The following is a 16484-nucleotide window of genomic DNA, read 5'->3' as shown; positions in this document are numbered from 1 at the left end:
TGTATTTGCAATGATCTTTTAATTTGTTTTTCTGTGAAATCCCACAATCGCATTCACATTGCTTTCAAATTTATTATATTGAGTTCTGGAACACTTGATTCTGATTGGTCAATCACAGCATTCTGCATTCAGATATTTGTGTATAATGATAATTAAAATGCATAATTGGTCATTTTCCCAAATGATTTCTTACATAACAGTGCAAGTTCCTCTTCATTATTGATTTCTTGTCCATTTATTGATATATTTGTCTTAACAGTACATTATCCTCTACATCCCATTTCTTTGCCTTTGTCTAGGTGATCAGAAAGGGTTGGCTGACCATCAATAATATCGGCATCATGAAAGGAGGAGCCAAGGAATACTGGTTTGTCCTGACCGCTGAGAATCTGTCCTGGTACAAAGATGATGAGGTGAGTGCCCTGCTATTCATTTAGCAGTGCTTTTATCTGAAGCGACTCACAGTATAATCTCTACAGGGCCGGTCGACCTGTAGCAGCCTTGATTTCTTTTCATATACTGGGCTCTGTATTTTAGTATTATTTCCACCAGAAGTAAGGCTATATTTAGTCTATTTCACAATGAAAGCATCTTATCCTACCAGTAACGCATGCTGTAAATGCACCGCAACTCCGGATCCAGGAAAAGAGAATTGAGACGGATGAGGTCATACAGTAGAAATGAGTGCATTAGTTCTGTTTCTTTTTGTTCTGTAATGGCCAGGCATTTTGCCGTCTTGGCGGTCTGATCAATCACAGGTGTTACGGTACCGTCGTGACCCCCGCCCTACCCCCACTGTCAGTCCAGACCGGAGGCATGAGGAGAAGCAGACCAGGGGCTGGTGGGAGGGCTGCTCTGGGGGTTGGGAAGGTGGCATATGGTTTTCATTACCAAACATACCAGATTTTGGTCCAACACTTCCCAAAAGCCCTTGCTCTAGTTAGTTTAAGCATGCAGAGAAAGTCCTTTTAAAACAAAGGAGTTCCTGGTCCAAAATGACTTACTGTTTAGAAAAAAATACCCATTTTGTATATAATTGTTTTTTCATTTAATCTCCTCATTTTTAAAAACCACAGTTATGTCCTGCTTATGCCAAAACAATTTCCTTGTGGTCCAAGTGGATGAAATAAGAGTCCAAACAATGACAATTACATACAGAGAAAAGACTTTTATTTTCCATCAAATCATCATTTCACTTTCCATCAAGTAAAATTTTTTTCTTTCTTTCTTTCTTTCTTTCTTTCTTTCTTTCTTTCTTTCTTTCTTTCTTTCTTTCTTTCTACGTTACTATAGGCATCTGTTGTTTTATATATAACACTATATATACACATATATATCAACTATCGTTATATAAAACATTAAATGTCTACATTTACATTTAGACATTTAGCAGATGCTTTTATCCAAAGCGACTTACAAATGAGGACAATAGAAGCAATCAAAAATGTCTATAGAAGAGTAATAAAATATTTATTTCACATGCACTATAGATAGATAGATAGATAGATAGATACATGCATATGTGTGTGTGTGTATATATATATATATATATATATATTTTTTTTTTTTTGTGTGTGTGTCAATAGAACTTGCAAACAGAGTGAGAGTTTTTTTTAGAATTAATAAAAAAAAAAAAAATAAACATAAATAAACAGATAAGCATTATTTCTTTAACTTTATTTGCATAACTTTATTGATTTTTCTGCAGAGGAGATCTCTAAATGTCTCCTGGGAAAGTTTTGTCAGATTTAGCTAACCTTGCTGTGTAATCCGCTTCCCCAAAGACGCTTAAATACACAGACATTACTTAGCACATGAAGGCATGCACATTTCCATGGGAAGACGTACAGAGACATGATGACGAGACTGTTGATGAACAGAACTGTGCACCCCCCACACAGCCTAACCAATGTGCAGACTACTGTACAATCTCTACGCCCTGAACAGGTAGTCTGAACACTGGGAAAGCGGGGCAGGCATGACGCTTCACGGGGAGATGAGATGAGTCCAACAGTACTAAGGAATGAATGTGTACAAAACATTAATCATCACAACGTACACAATGTACATGCACATATTAAACTGTGTCTATGAACATAACGTTTTGTGAGTATCACCACACCCTTTCACACAAAGCAAATATTCTGTTACCCAAATTTTTTAGTTTTTTTTTTTTTTTGGAAGAGAGCATGGAAAATTGGAGATGAGAAAGTTACTGTTTATTATTGACCACTGATTTCGAATTCCCTCTCAAATGCTGTTGCGGTAATATCACATCTATTATTGATATATTTTAGTATTCATATATCCATTTCAGTTTGCCTAGCTGTGTGATAATATCCATCTAGCCCATTGTCCCTCCTTAACTTCAGATGTTCAGATCTGTTTCTACCACGCAAATGATAAATACTTTAAAGGGACAAGAAATACCTCAAAGTTCGTGCATCTGTGCCAGTCAGATTTGGCATTAGATGTTCCGATCGTCCTCCGAAAACCTTCATCCTTCCTTTTCTCCTTCTGTCTCTCTTTTTCTCTGGACGTCCGAGTGTGTGAGATGCCAAAAGAGTGTTAGGTGAGTGGGGGAGAAGGAGAGGAGGGTCCTTTAAAACCTCTGAGTGTTTGATGGTGGTACGAGAAGGCGAAGAATGTGGATGACAAGAGGCGTTGGGTTTCCTGGCCCTTTCACCCCCGTCGACTCAGAAAATCCATCTTAGATTAGGAGCAGAGTCTTTGAAAACAGATAAACAAAATAAGATATGCAGCATTCGTTTGTAACACACAGCATCTTTCGTACTTTCAAATGTGGATTTTTCAGAATCGACGTGGCAGACTTTTGACTCCTGGAAGAGCTGAAAGGAGGGAGAGAGAGAGGTGGAGCTTTTTCCCGTTTTCCCCCCGCCTTAATTTTATGTTTCTTTTCTTGTTAAACAGGAAGTTAAAGGTCAGAGGTTACAAAAGAGTAAGACGAGGAAAGCTGGTACTGATGAAGACCTGTCAGACTTAACATTTGCTTTGAGATGTATTTCTGACATCTGTGTGTGTTTATGTGTGTGTGAAGGTGTGGGTGGTGTTGCTGGTTGAATTTCTTGGCATGGAGATGGAATTGTAATATCTCCAGATGTGTCGTCCTGTGGTCTGTACCTCTCTTCATGCTGATATTTATTCTGAAGCTCACTTCCTCTGCTCGTACTGGATAAAGGGCTCTTTATACTGGCTTACAACCCCCTAACCATTACACACATGCATTTTGGTGTTTTAAAACATGCCTATAGACGAGGTGCTTCAGAAGTTAGGGCTCACCACAGAATGTTCCTCTGAAATGCAAGAGGGTTCTTATTAAATGTGGAGATGGTGACATGGTGGTGACCTATAAACAAGAGGCATTAATCATTCTCATGCCGTTTGATCCATCCTTGGGGTCAGGGGCTCCCCTTCCATTGGTTTTTGTGGACATTAATCTCTGAAACTGGCAGTTTAGATGGAAAGTTTATTGTCACAAGACGACTCCGTCTGCTCTGTCAGCGGTTCTGAAGCCGATCTGAATTTCTGAGGTTGTTAAAGGAATGTTCTGGGTTCAAGATAAGGTCAGCTGTATCAGTAGCATCTTTGGCTTGCCGGCAATTACCACAGACAATCATTTAGACTCGCTCATTAGTTGTAAAAACAAGCACATATGTGTTTACAGCAATGCAGTTACAATGGAAGGCTATTTGTAGATTACATTCATACATTCTTCGGTTTTGAACATTTATAGTTGGTATTTTTATTAATATATTAAATTCTGGAAATTATTGTAAGTGCATTAAGGTGTCAAACCATTATGATGTACAGAATAAAAATGGATATTAATTTAAATAATTTGTTCTCAACCAAAGTGCCAGGACTCACTAGTGCCTTACAAACTTCCACTGGGGCCACAATATGAAATTCTGATTTATATACTATTATTAATAAAATGTAGTAATACTTTAAATTAAGGTACCATTTACTACATTAGCTAACATTAACTACTAATTAATAATCTTAATTAATGTTAATTGCAACATTTACCAAACATTAATAAAATAAAAAATAATTTCTGTTGATATTAATGGACCTTAGCTAATTTGAACTAACAATGAACAGTTGTTCTGTTACTAATTAATGTAAACAAAGAATCTTAGATAATGTAACAAATTATTATTTTTGCTCTTTGTTAGGTAATATTACTTTATCCATTAACTAGCATTAACTAATATTCCCTTTTTTAAAGCATTATATATTAAAATAATTATTAATATATTAAAATATTCTAGCTTAAAATACAATATGAGAAATATTTTAACTTTTTTACATTATTTTATTATTATTATTATTATTATTTTTAAACATACTGTTAGAATCAAAAAATGAATTGTGTTTAATTAATATATTAACACGCCCAGTTAATATCTTACCTTATATATGAGTGACATTTATAAGTGTTTGTAGTATTTATATTTTTGATCAAAGAAACAAGAGGTTCCAATTGAAATGTACATCTTTTAACAGCTTATTTTGATTACATGATTATTTTGAGTCATAATATTAATGTTAACACATACAATATGTTTACTCTTTAAATTAATCATAGCATTGGTACAGTCATCTTTATATGTGTACTGATCATTCACTAAAAAAGCAAATACATCTGTTCCTGAACGCTACATACACAGGCATCTTCTGTGATTTTATGAGACTCTGCATGTGATTCAACCCTTTTGTTTCCCCAGACTTGGGAGTCTCTCTAAAGTCTGTTATTTCTGGATATGTTGCAGTGGAGGAAAATTATCATAAATTTCAGGCTAAATTATTGAACCATAGACTATGAATGCTGGTCTAAGAGAGGCACTGCCTTCTTTTGAGGGTTTTTTTTTGGGGTGGGGGGGCAGACAGCTGAAAGAAGACTGCATGAAGAAAAGAGAGATGAGGAATGGGATAAGATGAAACTAACTCCTTAACATTTACATTTACATTTAGTCATTTTGCAGAAGCTTATTTCCAAAGTGACTTACAATTGGGGGATACATAAAGCGGTTCTTCTTAAAGAGGCAAACAGACACAGGAAGTGCTTGTAATACTAAGTTTTAGACATTGTTCAAATAAGTACAAGCTAGAAAGAGAAGGAATAAATAAAGAGAAAGGCAATTGTTTTTTTTTTTAATTTTAATTTTTTAATGATGAAATCAAGTAGCTTCGGAAGAGATGAGTTTTCAGCTGTCGCTTGAAAATTGTCAGGGATTCCGCATTTCAGATGGGGTGGGAAGATCATTCCACCAGCCAGGAATGGGGAACGAGAATGTTCTGGAAAGTGATTTTGAGCCTCTTAGTGATGGTACCACGAGGCGTCGCTCACTAGCGGATCTCAGACTTCTGGAGGGGATGTAGATTCGTAGTAGTCAGTGGAAGTAGGCGGGTGCTGAGCCTGTGGCTGTTCTATATGCAAGCATCAATGTCTTGAACTTGATGCGAGTCGCAACCGGTAGCCAGTGCAAGGAGATAAAGAGAGGTGTAACATGGGCTCATTAAAGACGTGCAGTTGTGCCGCTGCATTCTGAATCATTTGTAGAGGTTTGATTGTGCTTGATGGAAGTCCAGCCAGAAGAGCTTCGCAGTAGTCCAGCCTAGAAATGACAAGGGCCTGGACAAGAAGTTGTGCATCATGCTCCGTTAGAAAGGGCCTGATCTTTCTGATGCTGTGCAATGCAAACCTGCAAGATCAAGCAGTCTTTGCAATGTGGTCTTTGAAGGTCAGCTGGTCATCAAAGGTTACACCAAGATTTCTGACTGAAGTTGATGGGATAATTGTAGAAGAACCTAGCTGGATGGAGAAAGGTTGAGCTGTAGGTGATGTTCTTTCATCCATGCCGAGATGTCTGCGAGGCAGCCTGAGATCCGTGCAGCTACCGTTGGATCATTTGGTTGAAATGAGAGATAGAGCTGTGTATCATCAGTATAGCAATGGAAGGAGAAGCCATGTGCCTGTATGTTCGGACCCAGTGATGTCGTGTATATGGAGAAGAGGAGGGGTCCAAGAACTGATCCCTGAGGAACCCCAGTGACAAGTTGATGTGCTTTGGATACCTCCTCTCCCCAAGCCACCCTGAAAGACCTACCAGTGAGATAGGATTCAAACCAGCGAAGTGGAATCCCTGTGATGCCCAGCAATGAGAGATCAGACAAGAGGATCTGGTGATTGTTAAGTTACTAATAATTGAAAGTAGTTAAACTACAGTACAGTTTCCCTTTTAAAAGAAAGTGTTTTGCATCAATCCACTAAGAAAAATATTTTACAATTACAACAAAGCTATTTAAAGGAACAATAAAAAATCTGATAACTGATTATCTGATTGAGCAAAGCAGTTCACTATGCTTATTGTCTTTTTATGTGTTTGATTATTCTTTAAGATGCAAATATATATATATCAAATATATAAACCCTTTCACACCTGAGTTTAAAAAACAGTAATGCAGCACTTGTTACACTACATCACTACATCATTGCCAAATGGATCTTATTTATGAAAACTACACTATATTTTAAAGCAGCTGCTGTATAGCTATAAGTTGGACTATCCGTGAAAAATATTCTTTACATTTATATTTCATGTTTTTACACCACATTAAGACTTTGAGTACTTTTTATTTGCCACAACAATAACTGATATACATGTGAATATTGTTGCTACATTGTAGTTTTTATATTTGTATCATATCTTTATAATAGAGTGCTGACATCAAGTGTTGTTAAGTATAGCTGATACAGATCATTTTGTGTTGATCCTGAAATGCATTCCTCTGGTGGTTTGTAAGTAGGTTACTCTATTAATATGTGGATGCTTCACACTGTGTTTTCATCTTCACTCCCTCTCCTCCTCCTACACATCTCTCTGCTCTCACTTTTGTATTCAAAAGGGATAAGCATCAATCAGAATGACAAATTAACATTTTTCTGTCCCCTTTAGGTATCGGAGAAAAACACATACTTTAATCTTTAAGAGCAGAGTTTAATTCACTTTATACAGGATTTCCATCTCCAGCTGGTGTGTTACTGATTAAGTGTGTGAGTCATAAAGCATGATACTTACTGTGCCATTGCAGACTTCCAGTGTGGAATCAATACTCACATCACAAGTACTTATTAACCCTTTAGTGTTATAGCTGATGGGACCGACATGTAAGCACTAACTGTTATTTAATTCCTCTGAATTTCTAAACGTGTTCATACAGATTTATGCACTCATAAAAGAGTGCTAGGCTAGCAGTTTAAAGGGGTCCTATTATGCTTTTTCACTTTTCAACTTCAGTTAGTCTGTAATGTTGCTGTTTGAGCATAAAAAAAGATCTGCAGAGTTACAAAGCTCAAAGTCCACTTCAAAAGGAGATATTTTATTTAACAGAATTACTTTTCAAAAACTATGATGAACAACTCGTTTAGACTACAACGCATATTTTCCGGGATTTGTGATATCACAAAGACTGACGAATGGGATGAAACCTGGTTGAGCTGCACTAGAGAAGACAACGAGTGTTATCACTATGTTGGAGACACACTAGCTTTCCCAAGGCAGACGAACTTAGAGTGGTTACAATCATCCGGGTTTAAATCGCTCTCAAATTGATTTGATTTTGACGCAATATTTAAACTAAAGCTCGCAGGCGGCTATGGTAAGGGTGCCAGGTGCCAAGTGGAGCCAATCACAACACACACTGGTTACACCAGCTAACCAATCACATCGCATTTCGTATTTCAGAAGCCTTCATTTGATACAGGAACTATTTGAGCCGTTCATGCCAGACTGGGGAGAAAGGTGTTGTAATAATGTAAAATATGTGAAAAATCATGTGTTTTTCGAACAACCTAGTATGAGAGCCTGTTCTGGTACACCCACAAAACAAAATCAAGGATTTGTAAAAAAGCATAATAGGACTCCTTTAAGTATTATATTTTGCTTTTGCCATATAGTTAAAGGAAATACAGGTTCAGCAGATACAACTCTTTAGTAGACAGTCCCTGATCTTGTGTTTTCTTTTGCTTTGTTTATTAACTTTTTAATTGTGCTCATTGCCCTCTGCAGGAGAAAGAGAAGAAGTACATGCTGCCATTGGACAACCTGAAGCTCAGAGATATAGAGAAGAGTTTCATGTCCAGCAAGCACGTGTTTGCTCTCTTTAACACCGAACAAAGGTTAGAAAAAATATTTTGCTCACTGCAGAGCTTTCAAAAATAAAGAAATACATTTATATACTTAATGCAAAATTAATCTGAATATAAACTGAACAAGAAGGTGGCTAGCTGCACACTGAATCCAATACAGACTGGAAAAGTCTACAAATTTTATTTTTTATTTTTTTTATAAACATAAATCGTGCAATAAGTGCAGAGTGCATGTGAGTTAAAAATAATAGCAATGCGCTGAAAGGTCTGCTTGCTCATGTCTTTTCGTTTTTAACTCGCATGCACTCTGCACTTTTTGCACTATGCAATTTAAAAAAAAAAAAAAAAAAATGTTTTAGTAGACTTTTCCAGTCTGAACTGGATTCAGTGTGAGGCTAGCCACCTTCTTTTTCATTTTCAATTATTCCATTGGCTCTACACACCTGCAGTTAAATGATTTCTTTTTTCCTGTTTGGAGCGCTACAATTCTCTTAAGTTAACACAATTTAAAATAGCTGTTTTTTATTTGAATATATTTTATAATGGAACGTATTATGATGGCAAAGCTGAATTTTCAGCTTCATTAATCCAGTGTCCTATGATCCTTCAGAGATCTTTGTAATATGCTGATTAGATGCATGTATAATAAACATTAACAGATATAATAAACATTTATAATAGATATTTATATAATAATTTAATACTGATTTGTGACCCTGGACCTGGATTCTTCTCTGAAAGCTGAATAAATAGGCTTTCCACTGATGTATGGTTTGTTACGATAGGACAGTTTTTGGCTGAGATACAACTATTTGAAAATCTGAGGGTGCAAAATATCGAAATATAATCAAAATATTGATAAAATCGTATTTAAAGTTGTCCAAATGAATTTCTAAGCAATGCATATAACTAATCAAAAATCAAGTTTTGATATATTTATGGTAGGACATTTACAAAATATTCTCATGGAACATGATCTTTACTTAATATTCTTGTAATTTTTGGCATTAAAAAAATGATAATTTTGACCCATAAAATGTATTGTTGGCTATTACTACAAATATACTTGTGCTACTTATGACTGGTTTTGTGCTCCAGGGTCACATCTATACAATTTACATCTCTTTTTTTTTTTTTTTTTTTTTTTTTACATCTCATCTACATTTTTATTTCGTAAACATAATATGACTCATTGCTCGTGCATGTTGTTGGACTGTTGTCTCAGGAACGTGTATAAAGACTACAGGCAGCTTGAGTTGGCTTGCGACACTCAGGAGGAGGTGGACAGCTGGAAGGCGTCCTTCCTTCGAGCTGGAGTTTACCCAGAGCGCATCACTGTACGTGAATGCTTCCACTGATCATCTCTCAGTCATATTAACTTATTAACTCATTACTATGCTGCAACAGCTACCACATGTATAACCAGTCACCAATGCGATTCTAACAAACATTGATAGCTTACTAACTCAATCAACTTATTGTGCTTTCTTTGCTACATCTGCAGGATAAAGAGAAGGTAAGTTTTTCCTCTGACTGATTTTTCTGTCTTCCAAATCTGTCATATGCATTCCTCTATGAATATGAGTATGTGTTGTATTTTACAAAATGATGGCGTAAACTCCACCACTTTTAATTTAATTTGATTCATTATTCCACTCTTTGTTCCTCACAAATATGTCTTGCTGGTCCTCAGCAGAGTGATGCTAGTGAGGAGAACGGCTCAGATGGCTTTATGCACTCCATGGATCCTCAGCTTGAGAGGCAGGTGGAGACCATCAGGAACCTTGTGGATTCCTACATGGCCATTGTCAACAAGACTGTGCGCGACCTCATGCCCAAGACCATCATGCATCTCATGATCAACAACGTAAGCTGTGTTTACCATGATGTTTGCTATCAAATAGGAATATGTAAGTTAGTTTCTTACTGGATGTTTCTTAGACCTGCAGTTCCATGCAAATACAGCTGGCACGGCACTTTTTCTTAGTCTGCTTCCTTACTTCCTCTTCCCATAGACTAAGGAATTCATCCATGCTGAATTGCTGGCTAACTTGTACTCATGTGGAGACCAGAACTCTCTGATGGAGGAGTCAGCAGAACAGGCTCAGCACAGGGAGGAAATGCTGCGCATGTACCACGCTCTGAAAGAGGCCCTCAACATCATCGGGGACATCAGCACCACCACCGTCTCCACTGCCATGCCCCCGCCGGTGGATGACTCCTGGCTGCAGGTACAAGGAGGACCTTCAGGACGCAGGTACTGTGTCAAAAATTTGTATTAAATAAGCAATGTTTTAATGTGAGTCTCAGTGTACACTTACTTTTTAATTAAGAATTTGAATATTGCTTTTCATTTGCTCAGTATTTCAGGAAATTGAGGTGAAATGTATCAAAGATCATTTTTGAATAGCCAATTGCCTTTACTTTATCCTAGCCCAGTTAAACCATCATTTGTTCACAAAACACTGATTTTGATTTCACGAGGTCTTTAATATTTGTTTGGTATTGTATTATTTGGTATTGTCTTAATAAGCCTGTTTAAGTTTTATGGTTTAAAGTAGTTTTAAGATCAAAGTAGTTTTAAAAACATAAAAAGTTTTGAGGTTTTAAGTAGTTTTAAGATTGAAATAATTTTAAAAGCTGGAAATTTAGATGTTTTAAAGGATTAGTTTACTCCAGGATTAAAATGTACTGATAATTTACTCACCCCCATGTCTTTCTTTCTTCAGTTGAAAAGAAATTAAGATTTTTGAGGACAACATTTCAGGATTTTTCTCCATATAGTGGACTTCAAAGGGGACCAGCTTGAAGGTCCAAATTGCAGTTTCAGTGCAGCTTCAAAGGGCTCTACACAATCCCAGGCAGTGAAACAATCAGTCATTTTCTAAAAAACAAAACAAAACAATTTATATACTTTTTAACCACAAATGCTCGTCTTTCACTAGCTCTGCCTTGCACATCCATGACTTCATGCATGTTGGAAAAGATTTGTGGTTGAAAAGTATATAAAATTATTATTATTTTTTTTTTTAGAAAATGACTGATTGTTTTGCTAGATAAGACCCTTAATCCTTGGCTAGGGTCAATCCTTTGAAGCTGCATTGAAACTGCAATTTGGACCTTCAAACTGTTCCCTGATTCTCAAGCCAAAATAAAAATATCTTTATTTTCTCAACAGATCTCCAATGTCTAGTCCCACTCCCCAGCGTCGGGCCCCACCTGGGCCCCCTCGTCCAGGTGGACGCACTGCCCCAGGACCCCCTACCGCTGGAGCACCTCCTGTGCCATCCAGACCCGGAGCCTCTCCTGACCCCTTTGGCGGCCCCCCGCCTCAGGTCCCCTCTCGTCCCAACCGTGCCCCACCAGGTGTCCCAAGGTGAGTCAGAGAAGAAGTTTATTCATACAGTAATTATGGAAAACATAATATATAAACAAAAGTAATAATGTTCCAGTGTAATTCTTCAGATGGTGCACATGCAAATGAAAGGGGGTCTTTGAAATATTTAACTGAATTAAATACAGCCTAGTGGCCATAGAATGTATTTAAATGAGAACTGTGGGGAGTAACACAAGTGTTAATGGTGATGAGAGCAATGATCTACAAACTACCCTCCATTTACACCCTTTACAGCCCTTCTGCCCTGACCTGATCCCTGGTCTTTAACACAAGAAAGACAGATCAGTAACACTCTTCCTGCTATTTCTTCTTCTCTCGCCTGTCACAATCCATTACTTTTTCTCAGCTCACACACTCCTACATACAGTCCAACTCAGAGACCTGCACTAACAAACCACTCACACATTTTTTCAACTATGCTGGTTTTCTTTCTCAATCTCCCTGCCATGTGCATATTCCTTCAAACATTGTTTTAAATCATTCAGTTCATGTATTGTTTGTGCTGTGTAGTAACATCAGTGCATCAGCTTTGTGAGATCATTCTCTCATAATATACATGTTTGGGAGGAAAATGTGAGGAAAATTGACCAGTTAAATGGGACAAACCATGGAGATAATACATTTTTGCTTCCTCCCATTGCCTCTTTTCTGTCGACCCATGTTCTCGTCAAACACAGTCCCACTAAATCCCTTCCACAATGATTCCCATTATTGTTTCAGAATTTCTATCAGTGACCAATGAGGAGTTACGCAAATGGTATGTCCGACATATTGTCCCTATGTGACATCAGCACGTCCTTGCATGGTTCCATCTTTAAATGTGTTAACATCTGCTGTTCCCTAACACCATGAGTATACCAGGCTGTCTATTACTGTCAATTCATTTGTTCAGAGTATTTCATTTTTCTAATGTCCTAATTTAAACTATGCTTAGAACTGCCAGTTAATTTTATAAGGAAGAGATTTAGATTTAGTTCTAGCAATAGTTGTATTTAAATTAACATGGTTTTAAAATTAATAATAATTTAAAAATGTTAACTTGGGGCATATAGATCCCTTAACACATATTGGTTTTTCTTAATACTTGGTGTATGACATGCTGTTTTTGTTTTTGTATGATGTGTGTTCCTGATACTTTTCTATTATTATAATTTAGTGTAATTTCTTTATTTTTTTTTTTTTTTTTTTTAATGTGTGTTTTTTTTTTTTTTGTATTGTTATAATTTTGTTTTATTTTGGGTAATGGCTTTGCTAACTTGCATGTAGATTACTTGTGAAACATCAAGCCCAGGTGAATTGGTTCCTAAATATAGGACATATGCTATAAAAGTTTGAGAATAGGTTGAGAACGTTTCGGCCCCAAGGCCTCTAGTCATTCGCTTTACCGGATAAAACTGCTTGTTCGAACGAGCGCCAGCTATCCTGAGGGGATATTTTTTTTTTTAAACTAAATTATACATTATAGTCTGATTTATTATTCCTGTAGGTGTTTAATAACATGTCATTAGTAGTTCATGAATCTCTGATGAATCCACCTTGTGTGTCATACAGTATATGTTCATTTTCAGAGTTCATTGTTACTGCCTTTGTCTTCATGTTCTTTTGTGTTGTTCCTAATTGTGTGTCTTTTCCCCTGTTGTCTGTCTGTCCTCCTGTTTATACATCTGCGTCCATCAATCTGTCTGTTGTCATCTCTGATCGGAGAGCGCCAGCCTCCCTCACCAGATCCAACAGAGACTCGCTCACTGAGCATTAACACTGGCGATCAGCAGACAGAGGAAAACCACTGACCACACAAGCACAGTCCACATACACTTCACATTTACTTGAAAGAGTATTTACTCTTCCCCAATTATACACCTGGAATATTATAAATTGGTCTAATAACTGTATACCGTTCACATTCACATGAGCGCAGATGTGGTGCCATTGTATTCCATTACCAGCATATATCCTGTATTTAGGAATGAAGAACACTAGTTATAAAATGCACAGGGATTGTCCATGTACCAGCCTATTTCACAGTTTGCTTCAGTATTTATTCACATAGATGCTAGATGACACTGGCATGTTATCGTCTTTATTAGCAACCACTAAGCCTTAACCAGCATCTGACCAGTTCTTAACCCCCGAATAAACGTGACCTGCATGTTTTTCTTAAAAAATACCATGATACTTGCCCTACTGCTTAGTTAAATTCAATGTTGCAGTCATATTTCTTAACAATGAACAAGCTGCATCTTACTCTTCTGGATTTTTATATTGCCTTATATAAAACTTTTTTTTAATTTTAATTTATTTTTAGATAATAACCACGTTTTAACAAGTTTTTGAGATTCTCCGATTTAACATAGTCCCTATTAATGTCTGAATGTTATATTGCACCTTTCTGATATTGATTTACATTAAAAGCGTTAACAGTAAATCATACAAAAAAAATTAAGCTAGAATCGATTCATATTCAGAACTGGTTTCAATTTAAAAAAAATGCTGGAACACAATTATGTTTCTCGACAATGATTCTCACACATGCATTATTCCGCAGAAGGAAAAAAATATACACTAATTTTCTCATAACTGGAGCTGTTAAATTCTATCTAAAAAAAGAGAAAATAAATATATATATATTTGATATAGATATATTTCACATTTGTCATCACCATCATATTCACAAGTGCTAATATTAACTTAAGTGAACAAAAACAAGCCATCATACCCACTTGACATTGACAAAGCCATTCTTCCTACTATCCATGTTCTCATTTCCCAAGCTTTTTTTCCTTTTTTTTGTTTTATTTGTTGTTCTTTTTTGTCTTTTAGCCGTCCAAACAAAGGAAGCCCTTCTCACAGTGAGAATCCACATCCTTCATTTGACTCTTAGAACCAATCGTCCTTTCTCCTCCTCCTCCTCCTCTCTTTCTGTCTCTCCACCGCCTCTCTTTCTCTGTGCTTTTCCTCTGGCCAAGTGCATCCTGGGATGGCTGAATGCAGAGCATTACTGCAGCAGCAAGTACGTGTGAAGCGGCTGAAAGAAAAGTCCGAAAGATAAATGAAGAATGCGGGAAGCTCATTCCCTCTGTCTGTACTATATACACTAATCACATTGTAATGGGCTTCTGAATAATACGCCCAGTGTGGACTTGTCAACATATAAAGTCACTGCAATGTTAATTATACTGAAGATGCTGTGTGGTGTTTGTGTTTACACACTAGTCAATGTCGACTTGATCTATATAGAGGTGTCACACGAGCTAAAGGTGTAAGCTTACATTCCTGTCTGCACGCCAGTATACATGATAGCAGATACACAAAATAAACTTCATGATTTTTGCACTTGTTATGTGGTTCTGTGTGTGAATGTATTCTTCCTGAAAGTTTGAATGTTATTTGATCCCACAGTGTTTGTTTTGGCCACAATGTCTCTTGTGTTTTCCCTAGCAAAATAATAAATCCTGTCTGATTGAAATGTACATATATTATATATATAAATTATGAAGTGTCTGGTATGAAAAATGTCTCAGAATTATGTTTATGTGATACTTTCAAGTTGGTGCGATTTATTTATTTGTTGATGCAGTAGTGGAAAATGTCCAACCAAAGAGAATGGTTGGTAAATTAATCTGTCAGCGGTTGAAATGTTATTGCTGAATAAATTCAAGAATCCTTCATACCCTGACATGAGTTTAAATGAATATAGCATCTGTTCTGACTGAGTATATGATGAACAGATTCTGTTACTGTGTTGATGTTTATTTGTTGTGCATCTCTGGGAGTTGTGCTTCTGTTGCCTTGTATCGACTTGTACATTTCCTAGGTATTGATAATGAAGTCATTGTATTGAAAATGAACTGATTGTAAAATACAAGTTCATGGTTAGTATGTGTGTGTATATACATACTGTATATGGAGGGGTCTGCGGGCAACACCAAAATCTCCACTCTGTCGTGGAATGGGTGTGTGTGTGAATCTTACTGCTGCCATATGTATCTTATTGTGGTCTGGTGTCATAAACTGGCCAGTGCATTGTGCTGAAATTAAAGTGTCTTTGTGTGGAAGATAACAGTGACGTTTGTTTTGTTTTGGGATTTTTATTAATGTACTTTACATTCAACACTTCAAGGTTTAAAACTGACTTTCAGAAAGCCTGAGAAATATTCACTGGAGTGAAAAGTGTAACTACTCGCCCTATTTGTTATTTATATATGTGACCCTGGACCACAAAACCAGTCATAAGGGTCATTTATACATCATATGAAGTTGAATAAATAAGCTTTCCATTGATGTCTGTTCTGTTAGGTTCAAATGTCTGCTATCACTTTCCATCACTTTTGTTATTTGTGAAGTGCAATTCAAATATGAATCTGCTTTATAAATGGATATCTGCTGAGCACAACTGACCCTCTTAGAGGTTCAAAACCAGTTCATCTGCTTTAGCTGAGGAAATTATATGTTGATGGGAATTCCGTAATTACCAATAAATACTCTGTGCAGTCGATGTAGACTACAGATAACTTTGTAAAGCACAAATTTCCTGCCTGTTTTTAAAGACCAGATGGCTTTTGAAAATACCCCACTTAATAGAGAGGAAAAATATGTGAACAAACAAATTTGGAGTTTTCCTTTAGTTATTTTAATCATTTTCAACCCCTTTTGGCTGATTCACAATATGCTTTACAGCACTCAATTTTGATCTGCATTTAGCTGCAGTGATATGAATTGCTAATCAGGGAAACTGCTTCCACACTGGACATCAGTGTAATGCAGTTCTCATTCACCTCCAGTCTCAGCTGGAGTCAGATATTTAGTGCTTGACTCACAGTGTGTGGCTTTATGTTAAGTGGGTCAGCAATACATAATGTTGTTGTTTCATCAATAGAAATAATACAGCAAGAGTGCTTTGCACGAGGGAGG

At 36.6% G+C, this 16484-nt stretch overlaps 1 protein-coding gene and 1 long non-coding RNA gene across 7 annotated transcripts in view; one reads left to right on the top strand and one right to left on the bottom strand.

Annotated features, from left to right (window-relative positions):
* dnm1b (dynamin 1b) overlaps positions 1–15633 on the top strand; it is a 30750-nt gene extending 15117 nt beyond the window's left edge. Inside the window, exons 15-23 of one of the 6 annotated variants that reach the window (XM_019100857.2) lie at positions 300–413; positions 8097–8206; positions 9402–9513; positions 9681–9692; positions 9873–10043; positions 10192–10433; positions 11355–11552; positions 12294–12330; positions 14394–15633. In XM_019100857.2, the coding sequence (XP_018956402.1) occupies positions 300–413; positions 8097–8206; positions 9402–9513; positions 9681–9692; positions 9873–10043; positions 10192–10433; positions 11355–11552; positions 12294–12315 (981 nt within the window). In that variant the 3' untranslated portion in view covers positions 12316–12330; positions 14394–15633. Of the gene's footprint in view, positions 1–299; positions 414–8096; positions 8207–9401; positions 9514–9680; positions 9693–9869; positions 10044–10191; positions 10434–11354; positions 11553–12293; positions 12331–14393 lie in introns of all 6 variants that reach the window. The other 5 variants (XM_019100846.2, XM_019100814.2, XM_019100803.2 and 2 more) reach the window with 5 other exon arrangements.
* Positions 1580–2948, bottom strand: LOC122137488. The gene is made up of 2 exons (XR_006154890.1): positions 2431–2948; positions 1580–2016 (listed from the first exon to the last, which is right to left on the bottom strand). It is a non-coding gene; the product is annotated as an uncharacterized LOC122137488 (long non-coding RNA).
* Positions 15634–16484: the final 851 nt, after the last annotated feature.

This window comes from Cyprinus carpio, chromosome B5, assembly GCF_018340385.1.
Source record: "Cyprinus carpio isolate SPL01 chromosome B5, ASM1834038v1, whole genome shotgun sequence".
In the NCBI taxonomy this organism is placed as follows: domain Eukaryota; kingdom Metazoa; phylum Chordata; class Actinopteri; order Cypriniformes; family Cyprinidae; genus Cyprinus; species Cyprinus carpio.
Note: the sequence above shows the minus strand (reverse complement) of the source record. Positions and strands in the feature narration are given on the sequence as shown.